At 42.3% G+C, this 23,068-nt stretch overlaps 1 protein-coding gene across 1 annotated transcript in view; it reads right to left on the bottom strand.

The window, feature by feature from the left end:
* Positions 1-11,596: 11,596 nt before the first annotated feature.
* The window catches only part of TTN (titin), a gene marked incomplete at both ends in the record, with an annotated part of 282,804 nt that continues 271,332 nt past the window's right edge, over positions 11,597-23,068 (bottom strand). The window contains 11 exon segments of the mRNA XM_080689373.1: positions 11,597-11,895; positions 12,027-12,329; positions 12,828-12,981; positions 13,074-13,765; positions 14,349-14,505; positions 14,631-14,786; positions 14,976-20,256; positions 20,258-20,429; positions 20,544-21,137; positions 21,915-22,220; positions 22,317-22,892. Coding sequence (XP_080545499.1) covers positions 11,597-11,895; positions 12,027-12,329; positions 12,828-12,981; positions 13,074-13,765; positions 14,349-14,505; positions 14,631-14,786; positions 14,976-20,256; positions 20,258-20,429; positions 20,544-21,137; positions 21,915-22,220; positions 22,317-22,892 — 8,690 coding nt within the window.

Genomic DNA, 23,068 nt, shown 5'->3' with positions numbered 1-23,068 from the left:
CACAAGGAACTATGAATTGATTACTTTTTTCTAGAGAGTTGGAATGAGGCCATTTTCCTTTGAAAGAGAATGCTAGGGTTTCTAATGCTTTTCTTTGTGCGTGGGGTGGGGTCAGGGTTTCTTGTTTGTGGATAGTGCAACTTGGAATCCTTTTGTTTTGAGATATAGCTGTATGTTTAGTATTACAATTGATTTAAAAAGCTTAGTTATAAAGGATAAAACAAGTTTGTTATAGAAATTACCACCATTTGGCCAAAGTGGAGACTGGTTTGTTGGGCAACAATCAAAAGTATGGCTTAGAGATAGTAAGGGTTAGGCATTCAGTATTTTGTCACATGTCCATGTGATTAAAAACTTTTATTTGACAAACTTACGTGGTAAATGAGCATACATTGAATACCTTTTAAGTCTATCACCAGAGTTAGACTCTGTATTTGAATTGATTAGGAAATTTTTATTTCATGGCCTTTTACTGTGGTATTTGTAGTTGCTAGTAATTGCTAGGTTGTCCAAGTGTTTCACGGGCATACTTCAGAATCGGCATACTCAGAAGATTTTTTCATAGCCCTTTGCCAAGATCCCATCTTGGGTGAGGCCTTACAATATAACTCTCATTTAGCTTTATTAATTTTTGTTCTCTTGTTCTGCAGTGATTGGCTAGAGAAAAGTTTGTGACAATAAATACCTGTGGTTCAGCATTGTGACCATGTATGGCAAAAAAATTTTTTCCCCTTTGTATGACAACTGATCAGTTATGGCTTTCAGGGATTCTGAGGTAGAAGCTAGGCTCAGCAGAGAGTGATGTACCTATTTGATTAATGATGCCTGCATGGGCTTAGTAATAGGGTGTGGGGAATAGTGGCAAGGATATCTATCATCTAGAATATAGGTTAATGATTATGGTCTTGACTTTGCATAACTTGCTAAATATTTTTAAGCTCTCAACAGTAAAATTGAACAGCATGTAATTGATTATTTTTAGTTTTCACTGTACAACTAGGAGGGACTTAAATACAAAAATATTATTTTTGTAATTTAATTTAACTTTTTTATGTTACTGGGGACTGAACTGGAGACATTCTACTTCCAAGCTACACTCTCAGCCCTTATTTTATTTTTTATTTTGAAACAGCCTTTGTAGGTTGATGAGTCTCACTACTTTCTGAGGCTGGCCTCGAACCTGTGATACTGCTGTGTCACCAGTCTTGGATAAATAAATGAATATTTAAACATGATCCATTATCTCTATTCAGACCAAATACATATCTACATATAAGTAATTATTATTATTCACTTACTAATAGTGCCTTTATGAATTTGAAAACCTTAGCAATCTTAACATGATGCTCAGGAAGAAAAAAGTGCCAATACTATTTTTTTAAAGTATGACTCTAGTAAGTGAAATTTATAAGCATGCGAGGGCTTTGCATAGCCTACTTCTTTGTTTACATCGTCACTTAAAGAAGAATTGTAGTTTATTTGTGGTTTTGCTTATGTGGCAAATCTCATCAGAGATAAGTTGCTCTTATTTCTCCTTACTATATTTTATTAATATAGGCCATGACTTTGGGGTGGAAAATGCTCAGATTGCAACTTTTCTTTCTTGCTTTTGTGAATGAGACCATATTGGCCACACACACACACAGTGTTCTTGAATGTGACTTGTCTTGAAGCCTGGTAAAATATACTGATGACCTGTGACCTGCCCCCCCCCCCCTTTTTTCCATTAAAAGTCATTTGGGGACCATATATCATCCTCTCCTAAATGTTTGCATCTGTTACTTTTAGCGGATTTGTCTCCCTACTTTGGATGTTATTTTATTGGGAGACAATGTCAGGAATGGATATAGTTTTAGATGATATTTTAATACCAAGTCCATTGGTAGCTTGCTCTAGAGAAAAAGTTGGGTTTTGTTTCTTTGTTTGTCTTCTGGTTTCTTGCCTTGTGCTTTTCCAAATTATGTGAGTTTTTGCCTTCTGGTTTTTTAAAATTCTGAGTATTATATAAACTTTTCCCATCTACCTGCTCTGAAGAGCCCTCAGAGCAGGCTCTGAGGAAATCACAATTGACAATTAAAAGTAAATTTGTAAGCAATATTTCCAGTATTATTCATAATTTTCCAAAAAGAAAATTATATGAACTCTTCCCATTCTTTTTTCCTTCTTCTTGACCTTAATCTTTTTCTCCAGTTTTGACTGATAATTATAGTCTTCAAAAGTGGCCTTCTCAATATCTCTTTAATTTTTGCATTGGAAAGGAAAATAAACACTTGGCTATGATGGTCAGCCCAAAGCGGCGCTTAACCATTTAATTTTGGATAGCTTATGCATTTATTTACCTCTTAAATTTTTTTTTTCAGTCAGTAGTTACTGTGTACTCACAAAGTGCTATGTTGTTGTTATTTGCCTTTGATTTTTAATTTTTTAAATTCTTAAGTGCACTTAAAATTCACTGCTTTATTATTGAATAATTCAAACTTGACTATCTTAACTATAATTGGTTTTTCTAGGTTTCCCCCTTAAGTAGCTAGTTGGATAGTATTTGTTCACATTTGCACAATATTATTTCAAATCAAACATAAATAAGCATTAGAAAATGTCTTGATAGCTTTAAAATATTTTCTCTGTATATAAATATTGTTTAAAACATAAGCAGATGGATTTTTTGTCTTCTAAATGTCTTTATTTTTGGTTAGTTGTAAGTAATAATAGTTTTTACAATAAGAGTTTGTGGGTTTTTAAAACATTGTAACTTTAGAAGATATATTGGAATTGGAAGAACTAGTCACTAAATAAACTTAGTAACCTATTAGCAAATTTGATTTAGATTGATATAACTAAGCACTTTAATTTTGAAACACCTTCAGAATAAAATTTCTATTTCCAGAGGGTTGGGAATAAACTTCATTTAAAAATAATTTTGTATACTTATTTTGTGAGTATTCTTTTTTTTTTCCCTCTTCCAAATTCTAAAAGGTGTATACTCTCTATTTTTGTTATGACAATTCTGCCTGCTTAAAATATTGTGGTAATTTTATAAATTCAATAAAACTGAGCCATGTGAACAGTGTGGGGGAAAATGTTTAATAAGTTTTTCAGATCATTAAGAAAAATTTAAGTGTAGCCTGCTCTGAAAGTTTAAGGAAGGGTAGCCCTCTCAAAAAGGTGACACTGGTTTGCTGCACACTTAAAATGTAAAATCTGATTGATAGTGCTGCGATGTGAGAAAAGATAATAAAAGTCATTGTCAACTTTTAAATGAAAACATAAAGTAGATCATCTCATTCGTCTAGATCAGTTCTCTTTATCTTTGGCTAGATAAATGAGGTAATCCTTAAACCATTTAAATGGGGGCACATTTAACTTCCTACTGTAGTTTGATTCAAATCAATTACAGCAGAACCTCTGGGGATCTAGTTATCAGTATTTTTTTTAACTCCCCAGTTAAAAAACCTAGAAAAACTTCACTTGGCAGCCAAAGTCAAGAACCACTGAGCCAAATGGAAACTTCCACTCCCGATTGTATATGTGTATATGTACTGTATATATACATGTATAGATAGATCTATCTCATCTCTATATCTCATTAAAGTGGGGGGCCATCCCTGAACATCCTGAAAAGCCAAACGCTTTTCCAGCTGTATTAGTTCGAGTATCAGCAGCATCTGCTTCATTTCGCAGCTTGGTAATCCCAGTACTTGGGAGGCTGAGATAGGATCACAAATTTGAGGCCAGCCTCAGCAATTTAGCAAGACCCTCAGGAACTTAGACCCTGTTTCAAAATAATAAAATAGGGCTGGGGGTATAGCCCAGAAGTAGAACACCTGTGTTCAACTTCTAGTACCAGAAAAAGAAATGTAAACTGCCGGAGATTGTGCATTTTCACAAGATCCTCTTGTTATCCTATGCAGTTTCAGGTTTGAGAAGCACAGCTGGAGGTGGTATTAGGGCAAATGCAGATCTCATCTGCTCTGCCTTTTGCTTCTTTCTGGCTTTGTGTCTTAAGCAACTCGGGACATTTTCATACAATGTTGGAGGATAGAACTAGCACCCAGTGCTTGCATCAGCAGGTTTATAGCTAGAGTCAGTTTACTGGTCAAGATCTGTTATAAGGAAAAGGCCTTCATCACCACCATTGCCCTCTTCCCTGAGATGGGGAGAAAGCAGCTAAGGAATAGTCGCCAGGCTGACAACAGCGCTTTTGAGTCTCTCAGCTGCAAATCCACACATCTTTACTTTGAGAATTCTCTGAAAGAAAGAAATTTTCCTTTAAGATATTTACTCATTGTAGTCTCAAACTGAAATGAACAAAATTGCCTATGTTCTCTGTAACAAAGTCTGCCCAGCTCCTGCCACTCAAGACAATAGTACCATATTGTAAACATCCTAGGAAGTCGCACCCCCCCCCCCCAAGAACGAGGCTTATTATGTCTTCCTTCGTTGAAGAATGGAAAGACATTTTTCTGGTCTTATTTTAGGACCTATTAATTGTTTCTGGAAAACTTCTGGCTCTCCCCCCTGCTTCCCCTTCTGATGACATGCTGGGTCAAGTAAGCACCTTACTTTTGCAGATGCCCTTAAGGGTTCAGTATTTCTGACCTTAACTGTTGCCATTGCCGCCCTCCTCCTCTTCCTCCTCCTCCTCCTCTTCTTCCTCCTCCTTCTTCTCCTGCTTCTGCTCCTCTTCCTGCTTCTCCTCTTCCTTCTCATCTTCCTTTTCCTCTTTCTCCTCCCAGGGTTGTTTTACCTCTGAGATGTACTCTCAACCCTATCATATATCATCTATCCTACCTATCTTCTATATCTACCTATTCATTTATCTGTTATTTATCTAATCTATCATCTGTATCTCCTATTAATTTGAGACAAGGCCTCACTAAGTTGCCAAGGATAGTCTCAAACCTATGATCCGGTCTCAGCCTCCTAAGTACTGAGATTATAGGCATGTGTCACTGTGCCTGCCTCTGACCTCAGCTTTTCTGAGAAGTCAAATTTAATTCACTACTGAAAATGAGGAGTCTTTTTTTCCTTCTTCAGGGAATGACCTGAAGGGGTTTTGCTGTTGATCCTGTCCTGGAACAGTAATGACCCTTACAGTGGAGCAGAGCTCTCTGATTTCTAAAGAAACACCCACTCTTGCCCTCTCACTCCCCTAGCGGGTGTGGTTCTGAAGTGGTGGCAAGGCCACATTGATAGGCAAAGCCCTGGCTCCTGATTTCAAGTCTGGCCAGCCAGGTGACTTTGGGTATGTTATTCAGTGACTCTGGATCTCTGTTCACTTTGAGCTTTCTTGCTGGTACATTTCTCCATCAGAGGTCTCATTCTCTCAGTACTCCATCTGTTTTTTAGGACAGGGCACATCAACTTCTTGTCTGGTCTCATCCGGATGGGTGTGCTTGTCACTGTGATCCAAATACCTGATGAGAACAACTTAGAGGTGGGAAGGTTTGTTTGGCCCACAGCTTCAGAGGTTTGGTCCAAGGTCAGCAGACTCCAAGGCAGTGGGGTAGTGCAGGAAAGCTGCCCTTTGCTCAGGGCAGCTGGAAGCAGACAGGAAGTGGCCTGCAGATATGGCTCTCAAGGCTAAGCCCCTGTCGACCCCTTCTCAGCTGTGCCCCACCTCTAAGCCTTGCTGCATTGCCAACACATGGCCTTTTTTGGAGAACATTCCATATCTAAGCTGTACTGGTGTCTCTTTTCCCCAGCTTCTTTGAGTTGTTCTAAGCAGGGAAGTAGGAGTGGAGGGAGGACAGCTGTACTCCCTTACAGAGGCAGGCTGAGTTTCTCAGCAGGTTGGGGACTGAAGAGTACCTGTTTCCCTCACCTGACCAAAATCTAAAAGTAGATTATGGTAGTATCTACTGGCAGCTGCCAACCAAAAGCTGATTTCATTCCCGACAAGAACAACTTAAAGGGGGAAAGGTTTATTTGGCTCATGGTTTCAGAGGTTCAGTTCATGATCAGCAGACTCCAGGGTGCCAGGAGTAGTGAAGCAGAGGCAGAGAGCAGAGATGTAGTCCCAAAGGCTACAACCCCAGTGGCCCACCTCCTCCAGCCACTGCTTGTAATTATTAATTATTAATCCATCAAATATATATTGAGAGAGAAGTGAGAGAGAGAGAGAGAGGGAGAGGGAGAGAGAGATGATTGAACCACCAAGGGACATTCTACCTCTGAGGTACATCCCCAGCCCTATTTTATTCTTTATTTTGGAACAGGGTGTCACGAAGTTGCAGAAGGCTTCACTAATTTGTTGAGACTGGCTGCAAACCTGCAATCCTATCTCCATATCCCAAGCACTGGGATTGATTACAAGTGTGTACCAACAGGAACTGCTCAAAATGGATTTATTCACTGAAGAGATTAGAGCCCTCAATTCAGTTAACCTGGGAACATTGCTACATTGCCAACACATGAGCCTTTTGGGGAGCCATTCCAGATCAAAACCATAGCAACAACCTTAGGATGGAAATCCTTGGGCCAATTGGCTTCCAAAATCCTTGTTTATCTAGTAGACACTGTTTTTTTTCCTAATCCAAGGAAGCTGGCCTTTCTTTGCACAAATATCAAAATTATATTGGGGCAGAGTAATCAAAATTACTTTTCCTGAAGCACAATCATAATATGATTTTTCTGAATCAGTCACCATGCAAACTATTGATTTAATCTATTATTTTACTGACCATTTCAGATTTACCTTCCTACCTCTACATGGTTCATCTATATAATCAGCTATTATTGGAGAGAATAAATTTACCTTTTGAGACATTCCATCAAAAACACTTTGAATAGAAGTGTGTTGTCCTAGTTTGTCCCTTCACACATGATTTATTGGATGCTCAGCCTCCAGTACCACAGGATGTGACCTTATTGGATACAGGTAATGAAGTCAAAGTGAGGTAGTTAAAATGGATTCCAATCCAGCCAGGCATGGTGGCGCACGCTTGTAATCCCTGCGCTTGGGAAGCGGAGACAGGAGGATCGCGCTGGTTCAGAGCTAGCCTTGCTGGCTTTAGAGACCCTGTTTCCAAATAAAAAGATATAAAATAGGTCTGGGAGTGTATCCCAGAGGTAGAAGGGCTTCCAGTTCCAGGAACCCCAGTACCACCAAAAAAAAAAAAAAAAAAAAAAAAAAAAGATTCCAGTTCAAGATGGCTGGTGTCCTTCCTTCTAAAAATGGGAAATTTGGGCACAGATGTGAATACAGGGAAAATGCCACGTGAACATGAAAACAGCAAAGGAGAGAGGCGGTGGACAGACCCTGCCCTCCCTGCCCTCAGAAGGAACCAATCCTGTGGACAGGATATCCGAGCGTTAGCTTCTAGAAGAGTGAGTTAGTAGCCGGGTGTGGTGGCTCACGCTTGTAACAACTTAGGCTTAAGAGACCCTGTTTCCAAATTAAAAAAACAAAAAAAATAGGTCTGGGAGTGTAGCCTGGAGGTAGAAGGCCCCTGGGTTCCATCCCCAGTACCGTCAAAAAAAAAAAAAAAAAAAAAAAAAAGAAGAAGAATGAGTTAGTTCGTGCTGTATAAGCCACCCAGTTACTAGTGCTTCATTCCAGGACCTTTGCAGACTAACACATACAGGGGGTACAGTGAGACTGTGCTGGGTTCAATCTGAAATGTTGCTTCTCTGGTCCTTAAGATTCTCTGTAGTGGTCCCTAATGTAATGATTGCTAAGCACTGCTCAGAGTTTTAGGTGCAGTCACTTGTCTAATCTTCACAACAACCCAATGAGGTTGCTGTTGTTATTCCCATTTAATGGATGAGAACATCAAGGAATAGAGTTTATTAATGTGCCCCAGCTCACACCAATTAGTAAACATCAGGTCCTAGATTTGAGCTTGGTACTCAGGGTTCCGAAGGCAGGTGTGTAGCAATAACATTATCTGCTTATTATGGAGTCTATATAATAGGGAAAAAGGGCTGGATGATAGAATTACTTACAGGTTTTATGGGTTGGATGGGTTGAAGCAGGGAGCCAGAGCACCGGCTTGCTGCTCTCGCCCCCTGTTGACAAGAGGAGGGAAGAGCTGGTCTGACTCAGAAATGACACCGACGTGCCAAGGAGCTACTTTGGGGGTTGCTGAAAGTGGGGCAGCTGGCGCTGGAATTTTGCCACCTCCACGGGAGCAGTTTTCGAGGAGCCCAATCCCCTTATCTCGGGGTTAAGAGGCTGGCGGGGAAATCCAGGATGGGGGCTTCACCACTCAACCTGGAGCGCTCCTGACTTCCTAGGATCCTCCCCAGGATCCGGCATAGGAGCCCACGTGGCCACACCTGCCACTTTCAGAGGAGGTGGGCTTCCGCTGAGGTATAAAAGGAAGTCAGTTCTTGCCCGGAAGATGTGTCACCCTTCCTCTCTCCCAAGCTTGCACTGGCCATCAGGGAATGGGTGGCAGCAAATGCCGGAGAGGCAAAGTCCTGTGTTTCTTTCTTTTTTTTTTTTTTTTGTAGTACGGGGGATGGAGCCCAGGGGCATTCTACCTCCAAGCTACACCCCAGCCCTATTTTTTATCTTTTATTTTGAAACAAGGTCTCACTGAGTTGCAAAGGGCCTAAGTAGCTGAGGCTGTCCTCAAACCTCAATCCCCCGTCTCAGCCTCTCAAATGCTCCCATTACAAGCCTGCGGCACCAACACCTAACCAAACAGAACGAAAGTCATCTGCGGTGGGGACATTGTGAGTACATGAACACACCAAGGCTGAGTAAACCATCCTCAGAAAATTGCCTTGGCCAACCTGCCTGTCCTTTTGAAGTATGAGTAGCCACTTAACGATGTAGGATGGTGTGGTCACTTTTGGCTCTGTCCAGATGCCCCCGGAGTGTGTACCGGGTCCTTCCCTCCCTCTTGTGTGCTAGCTGCTCTAGCAGGCGGGGAATGGCCTGCCCAGCAGGTGTGCCTCCTCTCCTGCTCACCTGGGCTCACCTGGGAGGGTTTTTCCTCCATTGCCACCCTTCCTTCCCTCCCCAAGCTTGTTCCCTGTGCTCCTAGCTGGGACTGATGAAATCGTAGCACTAATGTGCCCTATGTGTTGTCGAGGCTACTGCAGGCACCATGTCCTCACTTAGTTTTCCTTCTCAGCCCTGTTTCCTCCTAGCCCACTCTCTGGAGTAATCACTCAAAAAATGGACAAGAATCCCTCCTTGTCTTTATTAGCGAATATTAACCTTTCAGGTGAGCAGAAACACCTGTTGGGTCAGGTTCTCTGAGAAGGCAATTAAATAGCCACAGCTCAAAAATCTGGGCTGAGAGAAATAAAGAATAAAAAATAGTGTAGCTTGGAGGTAGAATGCCCCTGGGTTCCATCACCAGTTCAAACAAACAAAAATCCAGGTGAGCTGGGGGGGGGGTGCTGGCCTGTAATCCTGGTACTTGGAAGGATACTAGATTTAGCATATTAGCTCTTAGCAACCTAAAGAGACCCTATTTCAAAGCAAAAAATGAATTAAAGGGCTGAGAGTGTAGCTCAAAGGTAGAATGTTCCTGGGCTCAATGCCCCTTCCCCTTAAAGCCAAAATAGAAAAAAAGAAAAGAATCTGATCTGGTCTCTGATTTTAGGGAATCTGATTTGAGACAGAAAACTTGTTGAATAAATTAATGAAGATCCAAGATCTTCCTTTGGAAAATAAAAAGCAACAGTACACCGGGCGTGGTGGCGCACACTTGTAATCCCAGCCTTGGGAGGCTGAGACTGGATGGTTGTGGTTCGTGGACAGCCTCAGCTGCTTAGGCCCTCTGCAACTTAGTGAGACCTGTCTCAAAATAAGAATAAAAAATAGGGCAGGGGGTGTAGCTTGGAGGTCGAATGCCCCTGGGTTCCATCCCCAGATCCACCAACAAAACAAAAAAAAAAACCAAAAAAAAACCAAAAAAAAAACAAAAAAAAACCCCACAGTACTTTGGCTTTGGCCGCTTGCAGTTAAGGAGGTTAATTAAGGAGGTTAATTTGGGCAAATGAATGAACACTGTGGGTTTAAAAATGTTATTAGCTAGCCGGGCGCGGTGGCGCACGCTTGTTAGGGAGGCTGAGACTGGAGGATTGTGATTCGCGGACAGCCTCAGCTACTTAGTGAGGCCCTCACACCCGGTTTCAAAATAAAGAATAAAAAATAGGGCAGGAGGTGTAGCTTGGAGGTTGAATGCCCCTGGGTTCCACCCCCAGGCCTGCAAAAAAAAAAAAAAAAAAAGTTATTAGCTAAATGAAGTGGACAGATAAAGGCTTTTATGGTTCTAGTTTTTCTTTTAAATCTAGTATCAGTTTCAAGAGTCATGGTAGAACTACACTATTTAAAATAGAGAATCAATAGATCATATTCTGTGTCTTGAATAAATTGCTGTATTTGGTATTAGAAAGTAAGTTTTTTAGACCTGTGGTCCTTCATTGTGTTTGTTGGGAGCGTCGGTATGGGCGCAGCTGCCCAGCTGCCCATCTTCCCTGCACTTGTTTTCTGTTCGCTGTACTTCTTCATGGACAGGATCTGTATCATCTCATTCACCTTTGCTTCACCTATGAGAATTTTGTACTGTGTGGAGGTGCATGCCTCCCCACCCCAGAATCCCACAGACAACAACCAGCCACACATTTTGAGGTGCAGATAGCTTGCTTTATTTTGTTATTACTATCTCAAGGAGGCCCAACAATTATAACTAACAATTGAATTTATACCTGCACGAAGAACTACATCAAATTGACATTTTGGGCAATTGGTAATATTGTTGTTTTAACGACAGCTTTACTTTGTTGTGCTTTCCTTTTTGCTGTGGCTCACTGCTTAGTTGCCCGTTTTTTTTTAGATGAAATTTAAATTTAGAGCTACCACACGAAGGCGTTGGCTGCACCTGGGACCTCCAGGAGTTGCACTGCTCTGGCATAGGAATACCTAGATAGCTTGGTTAAATGAGGGGATGGCCAGGAGATGGTACTTTTCCAAGTTACCCAGGCACTCTCTATGGCAGAGACAGTGTAAAATGGGCGAACAAAGTGTTGGCCGTTACACTTTGCTCTGGTAGTATTTGTCATGATAATTTTAAGTGTGACATCATCAGAGAAAATGTAAGACATTAAAGTGCTGCTTACAGGAGGGTAAATGCAAACATCACCAATGCCTTACATTTCTGATTCAATAGGTATCAGTGCACATGTCAGGTCACGTGCACAGCAGTATCATCTTTGAGGTGGATAGGACATCTTCAGTGAGGACTTTCTCGACCCACTGAGGCATACTTGGACATCAACAGAATGCTGAGGCACAAAGATTGATGAGTGTTGAGCAGGGTATTCGTTCCATGAGAAACTTTCTCCTACCAACGGTTAGTTTCAAAAGTTACAGTGTAAAATGTCATAAAATAAATGGTACAAAACTTTATAACCGTCAATCCGGCTATATACAGTATGTACATCTTGTTAGCGAATGTATAATATTCTTAGGTCAACAATTATGAAAGATTGAAATGCACATTTTTGAACTTTGACTCATATCGGTGGATACAAAACTACTTGTAAAAAATATTTACAGATCAGAAAGATTAGTCCATGTGAATCATTTGTGAATGGTTAAGAATGAATGTAGAGTGTGAGAGCACAGGCCCTCTCAAATGGAGCGAATATTGATATTCACAGTGGCAGAGTCAGATCCGAATTCATTCCCTAGGCTCAGGGTGTAAAGTCCGCCGTCTTGTTTCTGTACATCCATGATGATCAGGGTTGTCAGGTCCTCTGTGTTTTCAATGTGGAATCGCCCTTGTTGTTCTTGGTTCTGAATCTTTCTTCCACCACAGGACCACGTGATTTCTGGGGTAGGTTCCCCGGTAAAGGCGCAGGCTACTGTTAGAACTTTGCCTTCATCGATGCTGATATCAGAGGGAAGTGCTTCGATTTTAGGTGGAATTCCTTTACCAAACAACAAAAAAGTTTTAGGATCACTGAAACAATAATGATTTGCTCTCTACTGAATTGTATGTACTAAAGACTACACCATGCTACTTGGCTGGTCTACCTCTACCAGTCATTGGATTGCTCACCTTTTGTGCCTGCTTTAAGCATTCTACTAGTTGAGCTTTCCAGTTGTGTCATGCTAGATTTTCCCATAAAACTGCTGGAACTCATTTCTACAAAGGACTCTTGCATGGAGGACATGCTTTGGGCAGACATGCTTGCAAATTTCATTTCAGTCATGCTGCTAGCACTGCTGCTGCTGAAACTGCTGAAGGAGGCCTCCTGCTTGGAGGCAGACATTTGGACTGACTGAGACGAGAAGCTTCCTTGCAAGCCCGTGTCACCACTTGTCCTCAATACTACCTCTCTGGAAGGTTCTTCCACTAGAGCTGTGGGCATAGCAGATACACAGTGAACATCAATGACATCTGGTTAATTGGTCACATCTGACATCGACGTAGAGAAATGGAAACGTACACAGACAGGAACGTTTACTCAAACAATTTGCTGTTGAAGCATAAGCAAATACATACATTTGTCAAGAGCTAGCTCAATGTCTCCAAGAAATGGATCCTTATGTTTCCTATTATTATGTTACATGCAGGTGCTAGGAGTTGCTAGGAGAAATATGATTAGTCATATAGAAAATGACTGACACATTGTACATTTCGAAGAAAGCGTCCCAGGGCCATTGGCTTTACTTGGAAATTTAACTTATCCAAGTTTCTGTTTAGCTGTAAAGAAGCTGACTCTAAGGATGAATTCACAGAGGATACCTGTCCCTCTTACACATGAAATTCAAACGAGATTTTGAGTTTTCCGTGCTTAGTCCTCCCTCTCCCCCAGAAATGTCTTAAATGAGTAAGGAAATAGGAAGATGTACTTACGAAGGACTGATAAGGATGCAGTAGCTGAACATTGGCCACGGAAGTTTTTGGCTTTAATTGTATACTTTCCACTGTCACTTACTGATGCATTTCGGATTTCAAGAGTATAGACATTTTTGGAGCGACTTACATTGATATTTGAAGAAATAGAAATCTATAATGAAGAGGGGAAAAAGTATTTACATTCCTCAGCAGTAGATGTAACACCTAAATTTTCTTTCATAATATATTCATAATTTAACTTACTGGCAAGTTGTTTTTAAACCACTCTATTTCAGGAGATGGCTCCCCACTGATTTCACAAGAAAAGAGGACATTTTGTCCTTCATTAATATTTTGAGATCTGGGCTGTGAGATGAAGGCTGGAGTGTCGGAAAGTTCCTCACTCAAAGTCAGGTCATACTGACACTTGATGACTCCTTGGCTGGTTTTGCCTATGCAGGTGAGGATTCCCTCATCTCTCTGACTGGCTTGCTTGATGGTGAGGGTGTGGTCACTGCCTGAGATGCCATATCTGTACTCCTCTGAGTTAGGGAGCTCTACGCCATTCAGGACCCATTTTACATCAGTGGCACCAGCAATGTTGGCCTTTAGAGTCACTCTTTGACCATCAGTTATGCTCATTTGAGAGGAAAATGCTTTTATCTCAGCATGAGTTTTGACTTCTTCTGAGGCCTGTGACGTTTTAGTAATCTCCTCATGGACAACGGACTTTTCCAAGGACATTGCTGCTGATTTCTTGACTTCTTCTGAAATCAGAACCTTGGATCCTTCTTCCTTGATGGCTAACTTTTCTTGAGATTTCACCTCTGACATCTTGATTTCTTCAGAAGATAGGGCTTTTTGGGAAATTTCCTCTTGGATAACCGCTTTCTTCTGAGATGTAACTTCAGCAGTCTTTTGTGTAGATACTTTCTGTGCCTCGGTGTCTTTTACAGCTAAAAAAAAAAAAATTATGTAAGGCAAACATAATTGGAAAGAGACCTAACCCTTTACTCTTGTAGATTTTGCATGTGCATAATATAGAGTCAAAGAAAAAAAAAAGTCAGCTTGTGTATGCAGTGGACCAGTTCCGTCTCAGTTCTTCTCTAGGAAACTGTCTTCCATGACTCTTGACACCAGGACACTTCATGTGAAAGCACACATTAACTTCAACTATGTTTGTTTCTACATTTGTGTATAAATGGCATTCTGGAAACCAGGCATGGTGGCGCACGCTTATAATCCCAGCACTTGGGAGGCTGAGACAGGAGGATCGCACAGGTTCGAAGCTAGCCTCAGCTACTTAGTGAGGCTATCAGAAACTTAGTGAGACCCTGTTTACAAATAAAGTATAAAATAGGTCTGGGAGTATAGCCCAGAAGTAGAAAAGCCCCTGGGTTCCACCCTCATTACTACCAAAAAAAAAAAAAAAAAAAAGGCATTCTGGAATTAGAAAAAAAAAAGACTTCAAAATGTTAAGAAAAGTTTCTTCAAAACTGTTCTCTGTAAAAGGTTGCTTAAGAACAAAAGCTGACCTACCTTTTATTGTTAATTTGCAGTTGGAGGACACAGATCCAGCTGAATTTGTTATTGTACAAGTATAAAGTCCACTGTCAGAAATTTCAGTTTTATGAATTTCTAAGAGGAATCTTCCTTTGTCTTCAGAGAGTTTATATTTACCTCCTTGTGTGATAGCCTGTGGAATGCAAGTGATGTGAATTTATAAAAGTGACTTATTTTTAAATTTTCTTTGGGAGTTGGGGATGAGGGGAGGTCAATATTTTAGGAGACACAGTTATGGGACATTTAAGAACTGGTTACCTTTCCATCCTTTGTCCAGGTGACAGTTGGCTGGGGTTCTCCAGTAGCTTTAACTGTAAATTTAGCAATGCTTCCTGAAGAAACTGTTGTATCCTGAAGCCCAGTAACAATTACTGGTTTCGAGGAAATTGGCTCAGGAGCTTTTGGCTCAATTTTCTTGGTTTCTTTTGACTCAGTAGTTTTCTGGGCAGATTTCTTGGTTTCTGTTGACTCTGCAGTTTTCTGAGCAGATACCTTGGTTTCTTTTGACTCAGCCTGAGCAGATACCTTGGTTTCTGTTGACTCTGCAGTTTTCTCAGCAGATAGCTTGGTTTCTGTTGACTCTGCAGTTTTCTGAGCCGATACCTTGGTTTCTGTTGACTCGGCAGTTTTCTGAGCAGATTTCTTGGTTTCTGATATCCTGGACACCTGCTCATGGATACTCTTAAAGCCCTGTCCAGTAAATTGGAAGCTAGTTTTGGAAGTTCCACCTTCACCAGAAATCTCACAAACATATTCTCCACAGTCAGATTCAACAAGGTTATGAATTTTGAGTTCATAGGTACCATCTGCGGCATAATGAAACTGGAAGTGACCATTTTCCTTCAGTTTCTTGCCATCTTTGTACCAGGTAACCTCTTTGGCACATAGCACGCTACTTTCAACTGCACAGGTCAGCTTTGCGATGTCTTTAGAAGCTTCAGCTCTCAGGGGCCGAGCTATCTTTGGTGGAGCAGAGATTGGCAGCTCCTGGGCTTTCTCTGTTGGTGTGGGCTTCGTCTCTGTGGGTGATACAGCTTTTGGAAGAGAAGTCACTGGTTCTGGAGACTTCACTCGTTTGGGAGACTTGACTGCTTCGGGGGATTTTACCCGAGGCTCTGGGGATTTGACTCTGGGTGGTGACGTCACAGCCTTCTCAGTAGCCCTGGCCTTCTGAACAGTCAAGGTGAACTGTGCTTCCTGGGTCCCTTCACTATTCTCTACCACCACGCTGTAGCTGCCCTCGTCGGAAGCCTGCACTGAAGAGATCTCAAAGGTCGACTTGTACTTTGCGGTGGTCACTTGGTGGCGGGCTGAAGTGCTTATCACTTGTCCTCCACGCAGCCAGGTCACATTTGGTACCGGCTCACCATCCGTATCACAAGAAAACCTTGCAGACTCGCCTTCGTAGACGGTGATGGATCGTGGCTTTGTTAGGATTCTCGCAGCCAGCGTCGTCTTGATCTTTCTGCTTGTGGACTTTTCTTCCAGTAACTTTTCTTCTCGGGCCATGCTCTTCTTTTCTGCAGAAGCATAGTGCTCATAGGAAGAGAGGCTTTCCCTTGTCTCTCTCATCTCTGATTTCACTTCCCTGACGGAGGAAGCAGCTTCCATCTCAGATGTCTTCTTAAAGGAGGAAACTGCATATGCTTCTGTTCTTGTCAGCTCAGGGAAAACTGATCTGGGGACCTCTTCATCTCTACGCTGGGATGCATAGGTGGTATAATCCCCTCCGGTTACATCCAAGGTTGCGTAGTCAGAAGCTTCACCTTTGTAGTTGGTGCACACAGCACGGTAGGTTCCACTGTCCTCACTGTGACAGTCCAGGATTTCCAGGGTCAGGACACCACTCGTGTTGGTATAGTGGATCTTACTGCTTTCCTGGAGTTCCACACCATTGTGGAACCACTTTACCTCGGCAGTTGGCTTAGACTGAACATTTAGGATGAAGCGTGTATTCTGGCCACATGGTACCCTGTGGGAGCGCATTCTCAAAGTGATTCGAGGGGCATGGTCCAGCGTGAAAGGCTGCTGACTCAAAACTTCATACTTCCTTTCTGATGTCTTCTGAGTCTTTAAAGCAGCTTTCATGGACTCGTACCTGGAGAAGATATCAAATCTCGCAGACCTCTCAAATCTTGAGAGTGATCGCTCGCTTGACACAGGGCTGGGGGAACGTGGGCGAGTTCTCTCTGGAGTAGGAGATCTTCTTTCTAAGTCATCTTCATATTCCTCAGCTGGTGGTGGACGTGACCGGATCAACTCGGACACTGGCCTCATTAACTCAATGTAAGTGGGAGACAGAGAGCGCCGACGCCTTAGCAGTCGGGATGCCGACGAGGAGGATTCTCTTTTGGCCCGTCTTGAGATTTCGTATTCTTCCTCGATTTCTGTTATTTCCGTCACTTCTCTCTGTCGTCGTGATTTCTTTTTAGACTTCTCTTCCTTGGCCATGTGGTCGAGCTCACTGTGGTATTCTGAGAGACGCTGGGTGGTAGTGACAGGCCGAAGCAGCTCTTCGTCCTCCTTCTCAGCCATGATCCTCTGCCGTTGCTTAGGCTGTCTGTACGAGGCCCGGGCGTGCCGCTCCTGAAGTTCTGCATAGCTCGTACTCATGTCGGCCTTCGTGGGGATGTGATAGGTGGAATATCTGAAGTCTTTTCTCGTTTCCTCCACCTTTACGTGAGCTTGAGGGGAAGAGTAACGTAGGCTAGAAAGCTCAAAACGTGGAGGGCTTCGGCTGGGCGGTGAGGCCGAAAAACCTAACTCAAGCTCTTCTTCAAGACGCAGCCTCTCTTCCTCTGTCCTTTTCATCGCCAGGTAGTCGTCGATGGGAAGGAGCAATTCTTCGTCTGAGATGTCACCCAGAGAACGTCTCCTGCGTCTGTAATAGAAGTCATATTCGGGAGAAGGTGTACGCCGGCGGGCTGGTCTCACAATTTCAAGGTCATCTTGGGACAGCTTGGGAATCCGCCACCTAGGCCGGTATTGGTCTGTAATACGTGGGAGAGGCATCACGTAGAATTGTTCCCATCTAGAAAGGCGGATGCGCTTGGGTCTTTTCTGTATGAGGGGGTCAAGTTTCCCAGGCATTTCAAACTGGTCACGTATCTTTTTATACCATTTCATGTCAGACATGGGTATAAACTGCTTGATGCGTTGGTCTTCTACGGTGGTCTGTTTTTTCTTGCGTGGCTCTGGTACTTCATAAGGCATGCGGAATTTTCTCTCCTCTTTCTTTTCTTCTGTTTCAAGTCGGAACTCTCCTTTTACGGTCTTGGTGCTTATGGCTGGTTTGTAAAGGATGGCAGCTTCTCTCAGAGCTTCTTGGGCCACCTGTGTCAGTGCTACAGTTTCAGTTCCAGAAAGGATTTCCGCCATTCTCAGAGTCTTGTCAATCTGTTTTTGGACATGCCGTTCACGCTCCTCCTTACTCTGGAATTCCTGTTTGACATATTTCAAGCGTTCCACTTGTAAGTGAGCCTGGCAGCTTGTGGATCCAGCTGTGTTTGTGGCTGTGACTCTGTAGTATCCTGTGTCTTCAGGCAAAGTATCCCTGATGTGCAAAGCATAGTAATCTAAGCCTTCATGGACAATTTCAATGTGAGGCCCAAGAGGCAGTGGCTGTCCATCTTTCTCCCATTTTAATGTTGGTGGGGGGATGCCAGACACTCTGATCTCAAAACAGACACTTTGGCCTTCTTGGCAGTCTGCATTTGCCAGTAGCCGTTTGAACATGGGTCTTAGGGTAGTTTCTGTTGGAGGTGGATGAAGGGTTACAGTCAGCTTTGCTTTACAGCTATCTTCACCATATTTGTTCCTTGCCACAACAGTATACTCAGCATCATCATCCATTGTTACACTGTTGATTGTTAACTGGTAAAGACCCTTGTCAGACTCAAATGTGTACTTCTTGTCATCATCATCTGGTTTGATTTTCTGGCCTGATTTATACCATGTTACACGGGGTTCTGGGTGGACTGTTATAGTTACTCCAAACCGCACATTTTCACCCACATAAGCTGTCTTGTTATAGAGTGGCAGGGTAAATTCTGGTGGCCGCTCCAGGAGTCTCATTGTATCTGTTCTGCGCTTGATTTTCTTCATGGTTCTACGGCAGTAATAGTCATAGACTTCTCTCACACCTTTAACAAACAGCTCTGCATAAGAACTGTCTTCACCGTAGTCATTGACGACTTTGCATCTGTAGGTACCGTCATCGAATTTGGTAATGTCTTTGACAAACATAGTGGCCAGTCCATCTTCATAGGTGATTTCGTATTTTTCACTGTTCTCCAGTTGTCTAACACCAAAATACCAGCTCACTTGGGTAGACTCATCGTAATTTTCAATTTTGCATACATATTTGACATATCCTCCTTCTTCACCAACTGCGTGCATTATCTGTCCAGAAACTGGGCCAATTTCGATGGATGCTACTTTAACTTTAGCGACGCTCACTCCCCTCTGAGATCGAATTGCACCACCACAGGAGATCCTGGCGGCTGACACAACCATGTTGAGGTCCTTCTTGATCAGGGTATGGTAGTAACGCCGGTGTTTTAATGTGCGGATGACTTTAGTACTGACTGTTTCTAGCCTCTGCTTCAGCCATGGGTGTTGGAGTGCCTCAGATGCTGTCATGCGAGACTTTCTCTCTTTCACTAATAGCCGATCAACAAAATCCATGGCTTCAAGGCTAATGTCTTTGAATGCTTCTTCATCAAAAGTATATTCGGCATTCATGATATTCTCAATTATCTGTTGGTTAGTTTCAGCCAGGAATGGGTTGATACCACTTAGCAGCACATACACCAGTGTACCAAGTGACCACATATCTGTGGCTGTGCTGACAACATCATGGTGGTGGACTTCGGGTGCATAGTATTCAGGGGCAGTGAACTGAAGCCTGAAGTTGTCTCCTGGCTTCAGCTGACGGGCCTGACCAAATTCTATTATTTTGATAATGGAACTTCTTCTTGTTTGGTAAATGATATTTTCTGGTCTAATGTCAAAATGTCCAATATTATGACTATGTAAGAACTCAAGTGCGTCACAGACTTGGCGCACATAGCTTACAATTTCTCTTTCATTAAGTTCAAATGCACTTGTATTAATGCGTTCAAATATGTCAAGTCCTGATATGAACTCAAAGATCATAACTAATTCTTCCATGCTTTCAAATGACTCATGGAGGTATAAGATGTTTCTGTGCCTTGCAATGTTTAGGATGGAAATCTCCTTCTTTACCAAAACCTGATCAGTCCCTTTGACTTTAACAAATTTGGCCATGAATGTCTTCTTTGAGGCTGTTTCAACACAACGGTGGACAATTCCAAACTCTCCACGTCCAAGATCTTCAGCAATCATATATTTCTCATAGAGTTCCTTGGTTTTAGAATGAGATGCTTTAGTCATAGAAACCTCTCTTGTTTCATCTACCTCTTCATCATAGTTCAAAGCTCTGGTCTTATCTTCCTTGGTTATAGTTGGTTCTGAAGGCTCGGAAGGCTTGCTCAGGCCAAACTTATTTTCAGCTATTACTCGGAACTGGTAACTTGTTTTTCCAAATAAGTTGATCACGGTATAACGCGTTTCTCGGGCCTGTCCGACCCGGAGCCATCTTTCTGCAGTAGTTGCACATTTTTCAACAATATAGTTGATGATTTTGCTGCCACCGTCAGAAGCTGGTTCTGTCCATGTTAAATTAACAGAATCTCGGGAGACATCACTAACTTTGACGCCTCGGGGTGGGTCAGGCACATCAGCCACATCCAGTTCAACTGTCTTTTGATCAATTCCAAATCTGTTTTTGGCACAGACCACATAGAAGCCAGCATCTTTTCTCTCCACTCCATTGGGGAAAACAAGCGATGTAAAGGATCTTGACGATAACTTGGTAGTGGCCATTATTGTCAATGAGATCTTGACCTTTCTGCCAGGTGATCACGGGGTCTGGTTTGCCGCTGAATGGGATCTTGATGCTGACAACCTCGCCTCGGAGAGCATGAACTGCTCCCATGCCTTCAAGATTCTTAGGCAAGTGTATCTTAGCTGGAACTGTATCAGAATAAAAGAAAGAATATGACTTAGCAACATCTGACTATTTAAATGCACCCCCTCAAATGAATGATAGATCTTTTAACACCAGACTAATGGTTACTGATTGTTTACCTTCTACTTCCAGGGAGGCAGTGCCAGATACAGATCCCCCTTGGTTGGTAGCTCTGACTTGGTAAACTGTGGCATCATCATCAGTGACGGTCGCAATGATGAGCTGGTGGTAACCACCCTTAAATTCCTGAATCCTGTACTTTAATCCATCTGCAATAATTTCTTTGCCTTGTCTGTACCATTTCACAATGGGTTTTGGATGACCAGTCACTTTACAGACCAAAGTAGCATTGCTCTGGTATCTCACATTTAGATTTCTTAGTTCCTCTTTAAAGTGGGGTGCCTGAATTGGGACATCAGATTTGGGAGTGACAGGCTCTGATATTTCACTCCATTCACTTTCCCCACCTAGGTTTTCACATTTCACACGGAACTCGTATTCAAGACCTTCAATAAGGTTTTGCACCGAAAAAACAGTTTCTCGAATTTCTTCTGTTGTCACAGCAATCCATTTATTCTGCTTCTTTTCACGCTTCTCCAGGTAGTAATTTCTAATCTTTGCGCCTCCATCACTGGTAGGTGGCTTCCAAGCCACAACACAAGAATCTTTTGTGACAGCAGAAATAGTTGGTTTGCCAGGAGCATTTGGCTTTTCTATTAAAAGAAAACAAAACTGTGTCATGAGGTGAAACAGGCATCACTATTAAAAGCTAATTTTTAAAAACTGAATGATTCCAAAGTTCTATTTAAAATAGCGATATTCCAGCTGGGCATGGTGGTACATGCCTATAATCCTAGTACTGTTTCCAAATTAAAAAAAAAATAGGCTGGGTGTATAGCTTGGAGGTAGAATGCCCCTGGGTTCAATCCAGAGCAACACACACACACACACACACACCTATTCTAGACAGATGAAACACACACACACACACACACACACACACCTATTCTAGACAGATGAAACGGCTTACTTTATGCTAAGAAACTTATCAAACAAAAAATTTCTTTATAAGGAAGAAGGGAATAGAGTTTAGGAAGAAGGGAATAGAGTTTATGAGCCAATGCACTGAACTTTATCATTTTCTTTCCAAATTTATTTCTGTTCAAGAGTTTTGTGTAAAACTAGGATCTTAGCATATAAGATAAGAGAGATAGAAATAGGAATACAGGGTCAGGCGGGGTGGTGCACACTTGTAATCCCAGCACTTGGGAGGCTGAGACAGGAGTATCCCACGGGTTCGAAGCCAGCCTCAGCTACTTAGTGAGGCTCTCAGCAACTTAGTGAGACCCTGTTTCCAAATAAAGTTTAGGTCTGGGAGTATAGCCCGGAGGTAGAAAAGCCCCTGGGTTCCACCCTCAGTACCACACACACACAAATTAAAAAAATATATATATATAAATAGAGAGAGATACGAATGAGGTTGTACTCACCAAAGGGACTCTTAATGATCACAACTGAGGAGACCTCTAGGGGATCACTGATGCCCATGGTGTTCTGAGCTGAAACTCGGAAATAATAGCCAGCATTTTCTGTGAGGTTCACAATTCTACAGGTTGTCACTGAGATGGCTGAAGACACCAATTGCCATTCAGCCCCCTCCTTGGCCTCACACTTCTCCACCACATAATTGGTGATCCAGGAGCCACCATCATCAGCAGGTGGTTTCCAGCTGATCACCACAGAGTTCTTCAGTAGAGCTTCAATCACGATTGGTCCTGTAGGTTTGTCTGGTTTATCTGTTGGGAGAAAATACAATTGTAGTGGTTTTCAGAGCATTTTCCTTAAGATTTTCATTTTTTAAAATAAAATCGTTGAAAGCAGAAACCACATACCTTGTATTTCCACGTCAAGAGTGGCATCAACTGTTCCTAAAGCATTGCTCAGCTGAACTTTATATTTCCCAGCATGAGTCTTACGCTGGACATTCTTCATCACAAGATGAGTGTAATGCTCAGTGTTCTCAATAGTAATGTTTTCTGAGTTTTGCAAAAGTTTTTGGCCATGGAACCAAGTCATGGAAGGTACTGGGCGACCAATGTACATCACATGAAGTCGAAGTGTAGAACCCACAGCACCATAATATTTCTCTTTCAGTGGGTAACCAGGATGGAACTGCGGTGCTGCTTGCAGGAGGAGTTTGCTACTGGTTTCTGCTTCTCCAACTTCATTGGTAGCTATGCAGGTGTAAACACCTTCATCTTCTTGTTCATCTGTCATTACTGTCAGAGTATGTGTGCGGCCATCTGAAGACATTTTATATTTCCGGCTTTGTGTGAGTTCCTTACCAAATCGGTACCATTTAATGTCAGGAAGAGGCCTTCCAACAATCTGGCATGAGAGCCGGGCAGGTTCACCCAATTTGGTGGTAACATCCTTCATTTCTTGACGTACTCCCGGGGCCTCTCCAGCTGAAGAGGATGAAAGATTTTAAATGCATCATTATGACTGAATCTATAATCTTCTGCCCTTGTCTATGAGGAATGAATTTAGCCTATTGACTAACACTACTAGATACTATGAGGTACATATAAGTCTAATTCTTATAGACTTATTGTGGCCATGTGGAGAATAGAATAATTGAACA

Source organism: Muscardinus avellanarius (genome assembly GCF_963383645.1).
Source record: "Muscardinus avellanarius genome assembly, chromosome: 2".
Classification (NCBI taxonomy): Eukaryota; Metazoa; Chordata; class Mammalia; order Rodentia; family Gliridae; genus Muscardinus; species Muscardinus avellanarius.
Note: the sequence above shows the minus strand (reverse complement) of the source record. Positions and strands in the feature narration are given on the sequence as shown.